This window comes from Bactrocera neohumeralis, chromosome 2, assembly GCF_024586455.1.
Source record: "Bactrocera neohumeralis isolate Rockhampton chromosome 2, APGP_CSIRO_Bneo_wtdbg2-racon-allhic-juicebox.fasta_v2, whole genome shotgun sequence".
NCBI classification, from domain to species: domain Eukaryota; kingdom Metazoa; phylum Arthropoda; class Insecta; order Diptera; family Tephritidae; genus Bactrocera; species Bactrocera neohumeralis.
In genome coordinates, this window is record NC_065919.1 from 1,437,661 (window position 1) to 1,455,436 (window position 17,776).

A 17,776-nucleotide genomic window follows, 5' to 3' on the forward strand; every position below is an offset into this window, starting at 1 on the left:
ACTTCTATTAATATTTATTTTATATTAGTGTCTTTAAGACAGTTGAAAACAAATAAATTCTTATATAAAATTCAGTAAAGAGATCAATGGACAAACCCGAACACAATTTTCCGTGGCTACTCTCCCTATGGGGGAAATAAAATAACAGCATAATAAACTTAACTGAGATTTGTGTAATATAAACCCAACTGAAACCCTTTAGTATATTATATTAGGAAACTACCAACCAGAAAATAAGATATCATTGTTTTATAGATATGCGGTTTAAACCTAGGTATCAACCGTTTTCATTAATATTCAGCACCAAACAAATTACACACATATAGACCAAAATAAACGGTTTAAAGCCGATTCGGAAATGACTACAATGAACTTCGGTAAGAACAAACATTATCCTACCGTTGCCACCGTTAGTCGGATCTACGTAACCTGAACGGAACCGGATTTTTATCCGGTCAGGGACTGTCAACTCGGCACAGTTCTGCCCCTACAACAACAACAACGATTATCCTTTGGTGTAATATGTTGTGAGAGTACAACAATTTTATAGTAACAAGTTTTCAACTTCGTATAACTATAATATATTTTTCATCATAATTATGTATGCAAATAACAGACAGAAATACAAAAGCAATCCCATACGGTACATATTTATTATTTTATTTACGATTAATTATCTTTTAGTTCATAGTTCTTGTTATCATATATCGAAACATAGATCACGCATAATGAAATATTTAATTCATATATTTTATAAAAGTTGTCTTGTATCTAAAATAAATCAATCTGAAATTAACACCAACAGCAAAACTAAAAAAATTTACAATGAATGAACTTTACATTTTAAACATCATGAAACTATTCGTCTTGTATTAAATTCAGACTTGCAACTTACTAAAATAATTGAAATGGAAAAAATGAAGTAAATAGTATATAGAAAAAATAATCAGCTGAACTGTTTTTTAGAAGTAATATTCCTCATTTTCCCTTTTTAAAACTTCGTAGAATTTTCAAATAGTCGGTTTTATACAGCGTTGAGTTCCCCTATGAACATAAACTGTTACGTAAAAAATAATTTTTTTGACAACCAACTGCTTCAAAAACCTAGTGATTAATTCATTTCAGCCGATAAATTTTTTCTGTTTCCTGAAGCAAATTTAAACAAGGTTGCTTTAAATTACATAACATTTTACAACAAATACAATCTAATAAATATAAAATATATATTTATCCTTCGGCGATTTTAGTTTGTTTTCTTATGAAAATTCGACAATGATGAACTGTTCTTTCATTTATGTACGTGACAATATTCATATTTACTAATTTTGCAATTTTAATCCTATTATTATGAGAATATGATGATGTAAGCATATAATAAATTACATACATATATAAAATATAGAGGATGACATTCACAATCATTATGCGTTAATCTTACAATGGAAGTAGGATACATTGTTCGGCAAGTTTTAACCATTCTTGCCTTAGTTCCACCTTCACGGTTACAATAAAAATACAAAAATATTTTTAAAAGAAATTGATTAAATATAAAACAGAACTTTACTTTTATAAAAATATGCACGCAAATTTCACTTCAGCACCAAAAAGTATAAAACGGATTAGAAAATAGTTTCAAAAAGCAAAAAAAAAAAAAATCAATATTTGCTTATTGTGCGTTACAGCTAGTACACTTAATATAATCTTCATCTTGAATTTTGTTAGTTATTACTTTTTATGTATTTCAGTAAATTTATTTTATAAATTACCAAATGTTTTTTTCTATGTGTTAACATGCATACATAAAACACAGGCACGTATTACAGAAACGACGCACTAAAAAGGAGGCAAGTGAATGTGTTCATATATGTATGTATGTATTTTCCATACTAATATAGTAGAAAGTTTAAATTTTAACGTTTTATAAAGCTCCAACCATTGTGATTTTATTTTTTTGCTTAGTGTCAATTATGATTGCAGCTTTAGATTTAGTTTCAACTATATTAATATGTGCAGACTTTTGATAGTTTTGTACACTTGCCTAAGAACACAATTTAGAAGGATACAATATATGAATACATAAAACAGCACGATCATTTGGTACGCGTCATTGCATATTTATCAAAGTTATAAATTTTCTCTTACTTTACTATATAAATAAATATTTCCAACGTATGGAAAGCATACGTAGAACATAATTAAAATAGCAAACAGTACAAAAAACTAATAAATCAACATACTCCTTGAATTAGAAATTAAATAAATATTTTGTCAAATGCCAGTTGCAAGAATACAAAAAACGTATTAAAAATTGTGCGCAGAAATAAAGTTAAAATATTAAATAAACGATTTTTATACTTTCAAATAAATTTTTTTTTTTGATAGTTTTATGTTTTCCATTAATTTTTTTATACTTTCCCAGTTCGTCTGTGCTCCAGTGTAAGGTTTTGCGTTTTGTAAAATTTGCACTTTTATGTGCGTATAGCTAATGTTATGCTGATTTTTGGATGAAAAAATATGTGCTTTATTTGTTGCTTTCCGGTTCTAGCTGTATTATTATTATTGTTGTTGTTTTTTCTTACTACAGCCTCCTGATCACAGGCTATCTCTTATCGAATGTCTGTTTAGTTCGTTTTCGTTGTTGTTTTGGTTGTAGAAATTGTCCGGTTGTCCGAATGAGTAGGTTATCCAACCTCTTTTAGACTTAATATAAGATCATTTACAGCAACTCGCATTTGAATTTATGGTGTGGTAGCTTATGATGTTTGCGACCTTTTTTCCCCCTATGCTCTTTATCCTTTCGAATCTCACGGACTAATGTGTAAAAGGCGTCATCAACGCCCATTCGTGTCTTGGCGGATGTCTCAACAAATGGAATGCCGTATTGTTTAGCAACCTGATAAATATTATTGTATCAAATATATTTCAATATAACATTAATTCCTTTTTTATTAAATCTGTATTAGAAAGTTTATTCAAACCAATGCTTACCTCTCTGGCTTGGTTCATATTAACAGCCCAGGCTTGCAGATCGCACTTATTTCCTACCAGCACCATTGGTACCTCTTCCGCGTCTTTTACGCGCTTTATTTGCTCTCGATATGTACCTGAGAATATAAAGAATTTTTAGTATATCGTAGAATTGGACTCAGTTTGTTGAATTTAATATCGAGTTACATATATAAGGGGAAAATCTATCTATTGCCGCCAACCAGTCAAAATTAGGATATAAAATTCTCACCAATATCTTCAAATGATTTCGCACTATTGACAGCAAAAACGAGCAAAAATCCTTCTCCAGTTCGCATGTATTGATCACGCATAGCGGAATACTCTTCTTGGCCAGCTGTATCTAAAATATCCAATAAACACGTCTCGCCATCTGGAGAGTAAATAGTTTAATACAAATTAGGAATTAAAATAAGTGAATTACATATTATATATGTATACGTATTATTTCTAATTAACTAATTCATATATAATATTGATACAATATGATTATCAACATACCTATAACAACTTGCTTCCTATAAGAATCTTCAATTGTGGGGTCGTATTCATCCACAAAGTGATTTTGTATTAACTGGATTGTTAGGGCAGATTTACCAACACCTCCAGCACCTACAACCACTAATTTGTACTCCGTCATTGTATTTTCTTCTTGTTTAGAGAAATTTCAATAGACTTGTGTTTGGAAGTAGGATTTAATGTTGTCGTGGCCCGTTTTATTTTCTTTTGACAATTGTTTCTTTTCTGGAATGGTTATTATACCTGTACCTCCAAGCCCAGCAGACAACAGTGTCCCGAAATTCCAATGGTATATTGTTTATTTTATCAACGTAAACTGCAACAAATAAAAAAAGTTGTAGTAATTACATATGTATGTACAACCGCACAAACTTTCAAATTTATAATGCGGACTGTTGTCATCAGAGTTGTAAGTTGCCTATTAAATTAATTAAAACATAATGGCCCAGTAAAATTAAAGTATGTATTAATTTGTTGTTGTTTTCTTATAATGTTCGGCACTGCGAGTGACTCATGTTCAGACGAGTATGAACCAAAGTTATATTGAAACTACTACTAATGCAGCGGGATATAGATATTTGTATATATATTCACAAAGTAACCCATGTTCATACCCAAGGAGTTTTCTCCACAGATCATTTCACTATAGAACGACTCCTTAAAACCTTTCTGTAATGATTACCTTGATACTACAACAAGGAACATTGCACGAACTGGAATACGGTTGCTCTAATATATTAATTTGACTTTACAGTATCACCAATAAGTAATTATATCCATCCTATAAATCACAGTAACTTATGTTTCTATAGTCTTTTATTTCTTATGCTTGTTCTTCCTATTATTTTCTAAGTTCATTTTATTTGTTGCTTATTAGCTAATATTTTGGATATAGGTGTTAACTCACTACCGTACCTTTACTGCACATACAGATGGTGCAGTGGATGGGAAAATAACCAAAGTAATTTGTTTATGTTTTCAACAAATTCTCTGTGAAATATTCGTTTTTTCAACAAAAGATCAACAAGACACTGTCCGCCCCGTTTTTCGTTTTGCTTCTCACAGTTTCGTCGCCATTTTGCCTACACAGGAATGCATTGTTTGTGCACCAAATTTACGAAAATAAAACACATATTCAATATATCGGAAGTCAAATATATACATATAAAAACCACTGCTAGTCTGTTTCCATTCTTTACAGCGTAAAATTTTATTTTAAAAAGTTAGGTGAAATCGTTTAAAAGTACTGAATTTTATGCTATATATGAGTGTTTAAATTTTAATAGATTCTTTGCCTCCCTAGAAATTTTACTCTAGATACATTTATCTAAAAATATAATTTTTAAATCTATTGAAGCTTGCAACACTCAATAAGGTTGTGTTCACAATAGGTTTTCGGATCGTATACGATACTATTCATCGACTGGCAACAACAATATTTAAAAAGCATGCAAATGTATAAATGATTAGGAGTCTTTAAAATGGTAAATAAATTGGAATTCAATAACTTGGTACGTGAAATTATTTATGTTTTTTATGATAAATTACTTATGTAAATGATTTCAATAGGTTGTCACCAACAAGAAGAAAATTCAACTTATAAAGTCGAAGACCATTCAGAAATTGGTCCAAAAAATTAAGAAGCTTAAATATTTATTAGATAAAAATCCTAAACATGATAAAAATAAGGAACGTTTCCGTAAAGCTGTCCTATGCCTAGAAGAAATGAAGGTAGTTTATTGTTTAAATTTGTTTTTTTTTTTTTTATATGTAAAGTCGGATTTTTCTTTCCAGAAATTAAAATGCATCGTTTTGATGAAACGCGTTTTAATTCTGGAAAAATCTCCGTCAGCTATTTTAACAAATGGTTTATCCTCAGCGGAGGAAATGGCAGTGGCTATGATCGGAGACAATAAATTGATGCAAGAGCTTGCAGAAGATTTTAAAGAAAAATTAGGAATTTCAAAGGAAAATAAAATCTGGAAGAAGGAGTTAATGCAAGCGAGTAAAAAACAAATTAAGATAATAAAAACGGAAAAGAAACGAAAAAGTCGTAAAGCTTTAAAAGAACAAAAAGCCATGGCACGTAAACGTACTGAGTGGTTGAATAATCAAAATCGTGGACAGGATATACTAAACCTTAATGAGCAAAAGAATGAAGTAGTAATAAAAGAAAATGATGAGGGTGCTAATGTATCTACACTAGGTTACTGGAAAATAGAGGAAATAGACAATAAACATCCTCCTATTAAAAATAAAAAGGCAATAGTAAAAGAGCATAAAGAAGTGTCTGAAAAACAACAAACTACTAAAAACTGTAAAACATCTCTGACGACTAATGTTAATCCTTCTAAAAATGAGAATCAACATTGGCCTAAGTCAGAGGAAATTAAAAAAAGTTCAATAGAGGGCAATTCGAACGAATCGTCAGTGAGTTTAAATTCTCCCTCTTACTACAATTTAAGCGGTAGCAATGCTATGGAAAAAAATAAGGAAGAAATTGTGACACACGTTATCGATCCATTTTTTATCACCGATAGTGGTGAAAATTACCGTTCCTCTGCTGTTGTTGTTCGTAATGGTACAGTGTTTGATCCACAAATCTCTAAAAAACCCCTGGAAAATACAGAAAAATGGTCTAGAGAAACATACGAAAACCATCTAAAATCTTACGATCATTTTAGACCAAATAATGCGAGACAAAGAATTTCAGAAAAATCTATTCGGAAAACCTGTGAGGAATACAAAACGGAAGGCCTGCATCCTTCTTGGGCAGCGAAACAGAAGCTAAAAAGCGTAATAAGTGCCTTTCAAGGCAAGAAAATTAGATTTGAAGATGATGATGATCAGGTCGATGAGGGAGTCACCAATAGTAATTCCAAAGTAGTGAATATAGAAAGTCAGAATAAAAAACATTTATCAGCAAACAGAAGAAAAAATAAGCATACGGAGGAAGCTGTACATCCGTCTTGGGCGGCAAAGCAAAAATTTAGTACGGCTATAACAGTTTTTAAAGGGAAAAAATTTAGGTTTGGAGATGACGGAGTGCTGCAACCTAGTTCTGATCACATTAACGCACCATCACAACATGACAGTCTAAATACTTTGAAGGGACTTCATCCTTCTTGGTTAGCAAAACAAAAGCAAAAATCAAGAATAATATCTTTTCAGGGTAAAAAAACCACTTTTCAAGATGATGAATAAACTTTATGTTTTGATGCAATATGCAGTTATAAATTTGTGTTACTTTTATTTTAATAATTGTTTGGATGTTGCGAAACATTCAAATATCCACTTTCGGCACGAAATGCCCACGCGTTTTATCATCCCTCAATAGTTTATCAACATCTACATCTGGATATTTGCTCCGAATAATTTGAATATCAATATTCGGATTACGTCGCAACATCATCATAACTTCATTACGGGAACGGCTACATAAAGAAATATATTTTAAAAAAATTAACTTATTTATATAATATTCAAAAACGTACTTCTTGGCCTTTCGTTTGATATTATACAGTTTCTCGCGATATAATAATAGGAATTTACGCACTGCTCGCCCACCGAAACCAATATTACGTGATTTTATCCATTTAACGTTCATATGCGGTGGTAACACATGTTCACAAGATCTAAAATTATATTTTATAACAAGTAAACAAACATCAACTCAAATTAAATGTACTTACTTATAGAGATGCCTTAAACCAAGTGCATTGTATACCACCCGAGTGGGTCGCTCTCCAGTTTCACCTGTTTCCAAGAGATGATAGGCCTTATTTCTTTCACGCACAACAGTTTCCAAGTTTGCCATCGATATTTTAACCTATATAGAGAGTTTTGAATTTATTCAAACTAAACGTGAAGCGATATATACCTTATCTAAACGCTCAGGACTTGGAAATAACTCCATTTTCTCATTGCATTCGTGTTCCATTGTTAGTAGCATGTTTCGCTCTTTAAGTAGAACATACCACAATTGATGCAGGTCTTTATTTGATTTAATACGTAATTCCTCGAGCTTCCATGCACGACCAACCTTTACTTCATTTTCTGACCAGTTCTTGGGATCATCAAAGAATTGCATCAGGTCTAGGCATGGACTACTAGAATGGAATGACCGCGCACTCATATCAACAAAAAAAGCATTTTGAGATATTTGTAGTTGCTGGCATTGTATTCTGCGAATAAAAAATTCAGGTTATGTAAATCAGAACATTTCAATTATGGCAATTTTAACAATTATTGTACCTGTTAAATAATGAATTAGTCAATGATTTATTTGAGATACTTGTACAGACTGTCTTTACAGTTTTTGCCACATTCAATATTTTCAAAACCGAGCTCATTTTCTAGTTTCAAAGTATATTAATTGTTGAAACAATTGTAACAAAACAGCTGTTTTATATTTTTAGCAGAGAACGTATAAACAGAGAACGTATATCATATGCAGAGAACGTCTATCATATGATGCTTATGGGTTCACAATAAACACATTCTTCAGTTAGTATATTAAAAAATAATTGAGTACAATCGTAAATAACTAACTTTGGCATGTTCATAGATTAATTTTAAATGGCGATACTACTGGTTGAGTACTTGCCGATTTAACTTGTTCCTTAAATATTAGTGAGCCACTTTGAAAAATAAGTGTATACAAGCATTAGTTTTTATGTTCTTTATACTATTCACGGTAGAGTTTTCACGATAATCAACACTGCAAAATCTCGGGTGGCATTCAATATTCCGCCATTTTTCATTTTCTCTATCTGTCGGCGTTGTTCTTGAGAAACATTTATCGCAAACAATTTTTGTGCAAAAACTAAAATAAATAGATATAACAGGCTACAAACTTCGTTGAGATATATACAATTTAATAAATCGAAAATTACGTTGAATTTTTAAATTTTGTAAGTGAATTGTTTAGTTATTGAAGTAAATATTTTCCGCCATTTTAATTTTGCAAAAGTATGCAGCGACTAGGAGTTTTTTTTATATTAATTTTAAATTTTTGATATTACAGTCGAAATGAAAACTGAGGGCAATGATAACTCGAATGACAGCCGAGAGAAAGATCGGGACCGTCGTGGACGTGGAGCACGTGCATCCAGATTTTCGGATGCTGACGCTGGTGGTCTTGGCAGCGGAGGTGCAGGTGGAAGTAGCAACTCTGGCGGCAACGCTAACCGTGACCGCAGTCGTGAGAGACGGAATTGTCGCGTTTATATTTCAAACATCCCATACGACTATCGTTGGCAAGACTTAAAAGACTTGTTCAGGCGTATTGTGGGATCTGTTGAATACGTCGAATTGTTTCATGATGAGAATGGAAAAGCTCGTGGATGTGGAATTGTCGAATTCAAAGATCCTGATAACGTAGAGAAAGCTTTAGAAAAAATGAATCGCTATGAAATAAATGGTCGCGAATTAGTTGTTAAAGAAGACCATGGCGAACAACGTGATCAGTACGGTCGCATTGTGCGTGACGGAGGAGGACCTGTACGTGGAAGCGGTGGTGGTGGCGCCGGTATCGAAATGGGGGATCGAGATAGAGGATTCTCCCGAAGAGATGATGACAGGTATATTAAAACTAAATTAATTTTCTGTGTATTTTTACTTGTAAGAGTTTTTTACGATATTTTTTAATAGGAAAACATTTGTTTGAAGGTTTTCTGACTACTATTGGTTATACGTTTTGTAATGTTTTTCGTTGTTTTAGCGTGCTAAGGTATTAATGTAGTTTCAAAACGAGTTTAATGTTAGGGATGTGGAATTCTTGACTCTAAAGCGAATTTTTGGGCTAACTTCTCTGCTACTATAAGAGAAAATATTTGTTAAATCAATAATTTCATAACCATAAGGCAAATTATTGACCTAAGCTTGTCTTCATAAAATATTGTTGGGATCTAAACTGAGTGAAAGATACATATATGCTTCTCTATAATCGAAATTATAATAATGAAGAAAATGGGAAAACAGGTTTTTAATTCTTTTACTTAGGCTTTTGGTCATTTCATTTAGTTGAATAATACTGCCCTTCAAAGCACAGCCTGGCGTTTATTTTTGTGCCCACACAGAAGATTGATGTCAAACAATTGGATAGCATTGAGCTATTCTACCCAAAAACTGATAGCTTATGGAAATTTCCGAAGTAAAAGTTTTAATCCAAAAATGATAACTCTTGAATGTTGGTGTATTCTTGTTTTAAGATTGGGTTTCCTATCATTCTGAAGTAGTAGAATCAGATTTAGAAATCAGACCTTTAAATTTACGAAACAATTTTTCCTAAGGTATCGAATGCATCTTTTATTTTGAACTGCAGATTTCGCATGCTGAATAGTAAATGACTACATACAATATATTCGGCTTCAATCTATAACGTTCATATTTAAAGTAGTATAGTGTATATTTGTCAAATATTTAGTATTGATAAAAGGAGGATGTTCATCAATCAGATATTTCGATGGATCTTAGATATATAGCATTTATCCTTATATAACAACGAGCATTCCAACGTGTCTACGAGTTTTTTTAGTCGACCTCCACCTTTGTTTCTCTGGATGATGTGTTTACCGCTGACTTTTTCCCATAACGTGTTCTTTTTCTAGATCTGGGCGTAATAATTTTAACATGATGTCTAATGATTTTAATAATTCATCGAATTACAATTTGTATGGGCTTTCTGCTTCGTTTTTGGAGAGTCTGGGCATAAGTGGACCTTTGCATAATAAGGTTTTTGTTGCTAATGTGAGTATACAATTTTTATGTAAACAAAGAAAAAAATGTAAAAAAGACGTTTTGGGCATCTGGGGTTGTAAGCCTACTGGTAATTATAAACAGTTGGTGGGAGAGGTTATATCCTTTTATTCGTGGAAACTGACGTGGTTTATTATTTATATAATAGATTGTGATGTCTTCTAGACCTTTAATTCGGTTCGTATTGCAATATGAGAGGAGTGTCCATAAATATTTAGCGTTCTTTTAAGATGCCTGTATATTTAACGGTAATTCACTAATTTGGTGGCATTAATGTCCATTCACTGAATGTGCATAAAACTGAGAAAACATTCTCTTTGCTTTGTAAACCAATACTCCATACTCTTCTAACTTGCTCAGATCACTTTTAATCTTGCTTAAATATTTTCCCTTTGGTTTGTGTTCTTGTTAAATTCTGGAAATTATTTAGTTAATTTTTCTAATATTGTATTGTATAATATAATATATAATATTTTACCAATACTGGAGGCGGACAATACATCGAATACCGTTCCATTTGCAAATTATTAGGTTTTCAAACCGTTTCATAGATAATTTGGTGATATTTTGTAAATTGCATTCAGATTGGTCCGTAAACACAAATATAAAGTGGAATTCCGGAGTGGGCATTATTCAACCTCTGCGTCTCAATGCCGTTTCATTGTTAACCTGTTTATAGATGCTTATATTTATGTGTTATGTGTTATAAATAATCTTTTGAATTGACTTTTTACAACTCGTTATTCACAGCTGGACTATAAGGTCGATACTAAGAAACTGAAACAAGTGTTCAAATTAGCAGGAAAAGTACAGAGCGTAGATCTATCCGTTGACAAAGAGGGTAACAGTCGTGGTTTTGCTGTTGTAGAGTACGACCATCCGGTAGAGGCTGTGCAGGCTATTTCTATGCTGGATCGACAAATGCTTTTTGATCGACGTATGACGGTTCGTTTAGACCGTATTCCAGATAAGGGAGAAGGTTTGAAATTACCCGAAGGACTTGGTGGAGTTGGTATTGGACTTGGTCCAAACGGTGAACCATTAAGAGACGTGGCTCGCAACTTGCCCAGCATTATTCAACAGCAACAGAATCAACCAAATCAATCATCGTTGTCTTCACAAAGTGGATCCAATATCTTGGGAAACATGGTAGCTAATTTGGGTGGTGGAGGTAGCGGCGGTGGAGGCAATACCGCCATGTTTAGCAATCAAGCAGTCCAGCCATCTCCGGTAGCTCCAGTTGTTCAGGCAGCAGCAAAATCTCTGGGAAACAATGCAGCGGGGCTAAATTTGGGAAATTTATCTACCACCAATTTGGCGGCTTTGTCGAATGTAGTTGGAGGACTTGGTGCCGCACTTTCCAATCCATTACTCACTACGTCCCTCAATAACCTGGGATTGAATTTGGGCCCGTCAGGTGGCGGAAATGAAGATTCCATGTCTTCGGCCAATGCAGCTTTGTCCAATAACTACAGCACAGGCGGGAATAACTATAGTTCCGGTTTTGGAGGATCATCTGGTTTTAATACAGGCAGTGGTGGAAATTCTGGTGGTGGCTTCAACGCGTACAACACCAGCAGTGGTAACTCCGGCGGAGTTGGCGGTGCCCTGGATGGTAACGATTACAGTGGTAGCGGCAACCTTGATATGTATGGTGGAGGTGGCAGTGGCGGAAGTAATGCAGGCAACACCAGTAGCAATCCACGCAAGTCGGATACCATTATTATTAAAAATGTAAACAAATGTATTTTATATTGATTTCGTATATTTTAACACGTATTGTGATTCCAGATTCCATTAAGTTGTACTTGGCAAACTTTGCGGGACAAATTCCGTGATGTTGGGGAAGTAAAATTCGCTGAGATTCGAGGCAATGATTTGGGAGTTGTACGGTTCTTTAAAGAACGAGACGCCGAGTTGGCTATTGGTAAAAAAGAAATACAATAATGTGAAATTTATCCAGAGTGTTAAACTAACTTATTCCTTATACATTTTAGCATTAATGGACGGTTCCCGAATGGATGGTAGGACGATTAAAGTTACATATTTCTAAACAAAGTACATTCACTAGCCCGTAGACGTCATTACTATAAAATAAATAATTCTCAATATCCCTGCACTTTCAGTTTTAAGAATTTTACATCCATATATGTATTAGATGTTTTAATTACATATTTGTTTTTTTTATAAATAAGCGAACGTTCACATCATTGACAATTTAATAAATTATCCGCAAATCGTGCAAACGGCATACATAGATACTTATGTAATCGTGAATGATTAAGTAATATCCATTATCGTTTTAACTGAAAAATATTTTGAGAATTGTAAACTTTACGACTATGAATAAAAATTAATAAATACAATTAATTTTTTATTGTCAGCATATCAAGATACTTCTGCAATCCCGTCATATTTCGATAACTTAATTAAAGAGCAAAACGAAATACTACATCTTGTGGTCGCTTTTCACTTTATCAGTAAAATATATATGGGTAGTTGTACGCTTGCCACACTATGACTATCATTTCCAAAACGTTTCGGCTAAGCTGCAGAATAATAAACAAAAAAATAAACAATTTTTTCTTATTGAACTCTTTATTGTACGGTTAATAAGAAACATCTTCCTAAAATGGTAATTTTTTATTCAAACAAAATATTCATATTCACTCGTAGAGTGTTTATGCTTAAAATTGCTGAATATAATTAAATGTTATGGATACAAATTTAACTATGTAGCATATCCTTGCGGGTTACGGCGTAGAACTAGATGTAATGTACGTTAGTACTTTGTAGGTGATGATACAAATTGTTATTTGGATGGCGATTTCTAATTACCAGCAACTGAAGTTGGAGGAGCTGATGGCGTGACCACTGGTGCTGGATCTATACTCGGCTCGTTATCCTCAGTATTTCCGCTCGATGTCGTGGCGGCTTGTTTATCAGTTGTTGACAATGATTGAGCATTTTTAAAACGTTCTAAACGTGCTCGTGCCTTTTCAGCCCAAATGTCATCTGATTTTGTGGAGGTGACAGCACCACCACTTGATGTGGTTGTGCCCCCCGCTCCGAAACGTTCTTTTCGCTTTTGTAATTTCTCCGCAGCGTCAATTTTTGCCATTTTTGAGGAAACAACACAACCAAAGCGTTCTGCTCGTTTTTTTAGCATTTCCAATTGTTTGACATCATTGACGGCGGGCTCCGTGGTAACACTACTTATCTTTGTATTGCTAACCGGTTTGGGTGAGACTGCTGCAGCGGCCGAGATTGAGCCTAGTCCAAATTTCTTGGCACGAAGTTCCAAACGTTCCATTTGGCTTAATTGTACCACTTTCGAGCCGCTGGTATTCGTGCCATTATTAATTTTAGAGTTCGTCGGCTCTTTGGAATTGAGATCACTTACAGTAATCGGATTGCGCTCGCTCATTTTTAAAACCTTTTCCTTTGGTGGCTCGGTATTCTCTTTTGCTGTTGTTGATGTTGCGTCTTCAGTAGCCGATGAAATTTTATCCCCATCATTTGTTGAAGAAACTTTGCGCTTCAAAATAATTTTTTTTTGATTAGTTGCAGTATTTGTGCCATCCGTACTTGGCTTGTTTTCGTTCAAAGGAGAAGGCAATTCAGAAGCAGTAGGTGTACTGGTAGGACTTTTAAGTAACTCGTTTTCATCTGCAGCAATCGGCGACTCCTCTTCATCGGTTAATACAGCATCTTCATCAAGCAATGCATCCTCATTCGTAATAGCTGAATCTTCCAAAGAAATATCACCCTCAAGTAGTGATGTTTGTAGGCGGTCTTGAAGTTCCGTTTTATTACCCGTGGTAGCAAGGCCACGCAGCTTTAGCTCGCGCTTCAAGTCAGCCACCTATAAATAAAGTTATATGCATTAGATCATCAATCATTGATATAGAGGACTACACCATTTACCTTCATTTTTGTTACATCCGATTCCGGCATAGTTTTGGTATATTTTTCTTAACTTTTTGCAAAATTAATTTCTTTACTGCAGCCTTCTTATTGTTTTTCGTTCAATCACACAAACACACCGGGAATCGACGAATTGACGTTATTCTTTGGGATATGTTCAGTACATGCAGTTCAAGTGAATTTATCGAAATGTGACAACATACGCATTTCTTATCGTGAGTACATACTGTACAATATTTGATCCTAAAAACTTTAAAACAGAATTATTTTTAAAATTATAAATGTTTAACTTTCCGTGTGCCGTAAACCGTTGGGGAAATCTGTTTTGAAACTGATGCTGGCTTCTTAAACATCTGCATTTACATAGGTTTATAAATTTCGGATACAGGTAAACTTCAAACGAAGATGAGGTGATTAATAAATTTTTACCTGATACTTTCAGGAAAGTATTAAGCATATGTTCATGGTATTCATAAAAAATTAAATCTACCTGAATCATTCGTCGAACAAGTTCTGAACAATATTCTAAGTTCTGAGAACCCAAATCATATGTAAGAAGAAATCCTTTGTTATGCAATTCTGCTCTGAAGGGTTTTGTAAACAGATTATGTTCTATACCATATATTTTTTACAAACAATTAATGTGATTCTATATTTAACAAAAATGAATAAAACGTATCCCGAAAAAAAATATTTTAATAATAGCTGACCCTGAGCTGTAGTAGTACAATTGAATGGTAAATATATGTAATTCAAACAAAGTATAATATACATATATATAAAACACTAAAAGCCAGGGATTAATGTTCAAGAAACAACACTGAATTCTCTAAGCCAAGTTTTCTGTAACCACACAATGCTTTAAGGCCAATTATGAAAACGGCCGAGCGCAGTCGCAACCAACCAACGAGTGTTAGTGTATCTTTATAAACGGCAAACACAATATTAACGATCAAACACAATTCATATTTTATGCTTTTCATACACACAAAAGTATATGTTATAAATACGTATGTATGTATGTATTCTTGTAGCATCCAGAGAAAAAATCCAAACTTGGAAATATGAAGTGAAGTGATAGTGTATTCGTTGGACCAAACTTTCACTGTGCAGAAGTTTTCGGTAAAAAACTTAAATTAAATAAAAATAATAAACAAAGTGCATAGAAAAAAGGCCAAAAAAGCCACTCGTAAATGAGAACGCTTCGCAATTGATTTCTCGACATGGTGTAACTGAAACAGCAACAACAAAAGGAATGTTAACATATCAAGGAGGAAACGGCATATTTAACATAACATTCACTGATAGATTTTCTACCCAATTACCTTCAAGAAGAAGTAAAACAAATTCGTTACTTTTATCTTGTTGGATATATTATATATGGACAAGTTTATATGTAGTTGGCTAAAAATTACAATAAAAGCAAAAACTAAAAGGTCTAAATAGTTAATGAAGAAACCATATTACAGTCTAAGTACATTTGCAAATTAAAAATTATATAGAGTTTTCATTGACGAAGCCGATTGCCATTTTGCAAGCACAATGGGCGGTTTTCAATTTGCTTTAATCTACTTACTTATACACATCTACATATAGCATCTAAATAATAACATAAGTTCAAATCAACCATGCCCTAACAACTTGTTTAAAACTGAGAAATGTGAACTTATTTGAAATGCAGTAAAAATGCTCGCTGACAAATGCATAACATTATTTTATATACATATATATGTATGTGTGTATTAAGAAAGGCAATCGTAATCAAGAGCAATCAAATTTTGCAACCTGCAGCCGGTCATAATCTGCAATCCACCGTTGCCTAGGAAATAAGAAATAAAAACTATTATCACGCCTTATAGAACATACCATTGCGATCAGCTACAATACCAAAGCAGCTTCATAAAGGAACGTTTAAGAACAGGTGCTTGCTGATTTAAAAGCCGCTATGGCAACATTTACGAATACTTATGTATGCATGTGCTTGCCGGTGGGCTTTGGTTGTATTGTGTGGGCATTAGTGATAGTTCGACGCATGCGCTAAGGAATTTGTACCAGCCATTAAGGCAGCTTTTTAGATACTACTTGGAACATACATATGTATGTATATTACACAGGCACATGCATATACACATGTACGTATGTATGTGTTAAAAATATACAATGCGTTAAGTGTTAGTAGGAACTTTTCGTTTAATTAAAAGAGTTTCGTCCCATTTCCCAAAATATGGTAAAATATTAAATACCTTCGATCAGTACTAAAATTTAAACAATCAATAAATAAAAGTTTGTTATGTTTCGATCGTCTAGATTAAGGTCCGTTTTCTCAATGTCTGGTTATTAGCAATCTGTCAGTTAAGTTCTGGTTAACTTAACCAAGACTCCTAAAAAACATTTTTTTAACCAGAATAGTCAGTTAAGCTGCTAACCAATACTTTTCAGCTCATGTAGTGTACCTAAACCCCTACCAAGACCACTATTCATTTTGTGGCCTTTCTCATCGAAATACAAATATTTATGCTTAAAAACGTACCTATACTTGGAGTTACAGCTTAAGTTAACGGTCTTATATCCAGTGAAGTTCTGAATGCTAGAAACAGCGCTGACGCCACAAACAGGTCAATCTGCTTAGCCTCTTTTCTTTCTTACTATTTTGTGACGACCTTAATTAGTAGCCCCACATCATTGGCGAGTGGAGAATAGGCCACTAAAACCAACTAAGAGTGACAATAACAACAACAACCACATAAACCACAACAAAATGTTGCCAACATAATCACAGATATAGAAATATATTACTAATAAGAGGCACTATCGCCACGAAATAACTGTGGCAAGAACAATATTAATACAACAACAAAAAAGGTGATGATCAACAAGAGTAAACCACTACTACACCATTGAAGATAGCGAAGTGACCAAGTACATACATATGTATATACATACATACATACATATGTACATACAGATATCAATGCTCAGAAAAAGAGTAAAAATAATGGAATAGCTGAACTTGTAAAAGAAGTGGGAAGTAAAGAACATCTTTGAAAACAGCCAAGAGATATAAAAATAGAAATTGGAAGCTATGTGAGCGCACAAGCCGAGAGCTAGCTAGTTCTTTGAATAAATACAACAATTGTAAAAACATCGGCTTAAGCCACGCTTTGAAACTAGCCACTGAAATGATGGCAATGAAACCTGCTACACGAATTATATGCATGTTTGTATGTGTGTATATGTATGTACATTATCGGCCACAAAAAGAATAATACTTGAACTTGGATTTATTGTGAAATGCGCACATATGTACATATGTATTTATGCTATGTAATTACAATTGAATTAGGATGTTTGCCGATATATGTACTTATGTACTTCTTCGAACTCCTGGGCAAAAATCATCACTCATCATTATCTAGCAGCAGTACTATGGGACAAAGATTGAAGTTTTCATATATTTGCCACTAGACCTTCATCTAAATGATAACGAGCATTTTTCTGTTCAAGAACGACGCCGATATTGCCAGTGAGAATCCCTTCCATTCAGATGAAATCTTTTGCTGGGAAT

At 33.5% G+C, this 17,776-nt stretch overlaps 5 protein-coding genes across 6 annotated transcripts; 2 read left to right on the forward strand and 3 right to left on the reverse strand.

Moving 5' to 3' along the window:
- Nucleotides 1-639: 639 nt before the first annotated feature.
- Nucleotides 640-4,596, reverse strand: LOC126751092 (ras-like protein 1). Of its 2 annotated transcripts, none has more exons than XM_050461041.1 (5): nt 4,441-4,596; nt 3,508-3,841; nt 3,239-3,379; nt 2,989-3,104; nt 640-2,893 (listed from the first exon to the last, which is right to left on the reverse strand). In XM_050461041.1, exons 2-5 carry the CDS (start codon nt 3,644-3,646, stop codon nt 2,717-2,719), a joined length of 573 nt encoding a protein of 190 aa, XP_050316998.1. In that variant the 5' UTR covers nt 3,647-3,841; nt 4,441-4,596; the 3' UTR covers nt 640-2,716. The 2 variants fall into 2 exon arrangements, with proteins under 2 accessions (XP_050316998.1, XP_050316999.1); XM_050461042.1 differs by lacking the exon at nt 4,441-4,596 and adding an exon at nt 4,208-4,324.
- A 324-nt stretch (nt 4,597-4,920) lies between these two features.
- Nucleotides 4,921-6,762, forward strand: LOC126759771 (serum response factor-binding protein 1). Its single transcript, XM_050474883.1, has 3 exons — nt 4,921-5,036; nt 5,095-5,256; nt 5,320-6,762. Exons 1-3 carry the CDS (start codon nt 5,007-5,009, stop codon nt 6,727-6,729), a joined length of 1,602 nt encoding a protein of 533 aa, XP_050330840.1. The 5' UTR covers nt 4,921-5,006; the 3' UTR covers nt 6,730-6,762.
- Nucleotides 6,711-7,947, reverse strand: LOC126759781 (39S ribosomal protein L47, mitochondrial). Its single transcript, XM_050474894.1, has 5 exons — nt 7,780-7,947; nt 7,406-7,709; nt 7,218-7,354; nt 7,020-7,160; nt 6,711-6,959 (listed from the first exon to the last, which is right to left on the reverse strand). The coding sequence occupies exons 1-5, from the start codon at nt 7,875-7,877 to the stop codon at nt 6,809-6,811; spliced, it is 831 nt and encodes a 276-aa protein (XP_050330851.1). The 5' UTR covers nt 7,878-7,947; the 3' UTR covers nt 6,711-6,808.
- Nucleotides 7,948-8,278: 331 nt separating this feature from the next.
- LOC126767773 (myelin expression factor 2) lies at nt 8,279-12,650 on the forward strand. Its single transcript, XM_050485401.1, has 6 exons — nt 8,279-8,438; nt 8,552-9,107; nt 10,137-10,275; nt 11,035-12,018; nt 12,076-12,211; nt 12,282-12,650. The coding sequence occupies exons 2-6, from the start codon at nt 8,557-8,559 to the stop codon at nt 12,335-12,337; spliced, it is 1,866 nt and encodes a 621-aa protein (XP_050341358.1). The 5' UTR covers nt 8,279-8,438; nt 8,552-8,556; the 3' UTR covers nt 12,338-12,650.
- A 262-nt stretch (nt 12,651-12,912) lies between these two features.
- On the reverse strand, nt 12,913-14,356 carry LOC126767774 (SAP domain-containing ribonucleoprotein). Its single transcript, XM_050485402.1, has 2 exons — nt 14,212-14,356; nt 12,913-14,149 (listed from the first exon to the last, which is right to left on the reverse strand). The coding sequence occupies exons 1-2, from the start codon at nt 14,239-14,241 to the stop codon at nt 13,115-13,117; spliced, it is 1,065 nt and encodes a 354-aa protein (XP_050341359.1). The 5' UTR covers nt 14,242-14,356; the 3' UTR covers nt 12,913-13,114.
- Nucleotides 14,357-17,776: the final 3,420 nt, after the last annotated feature.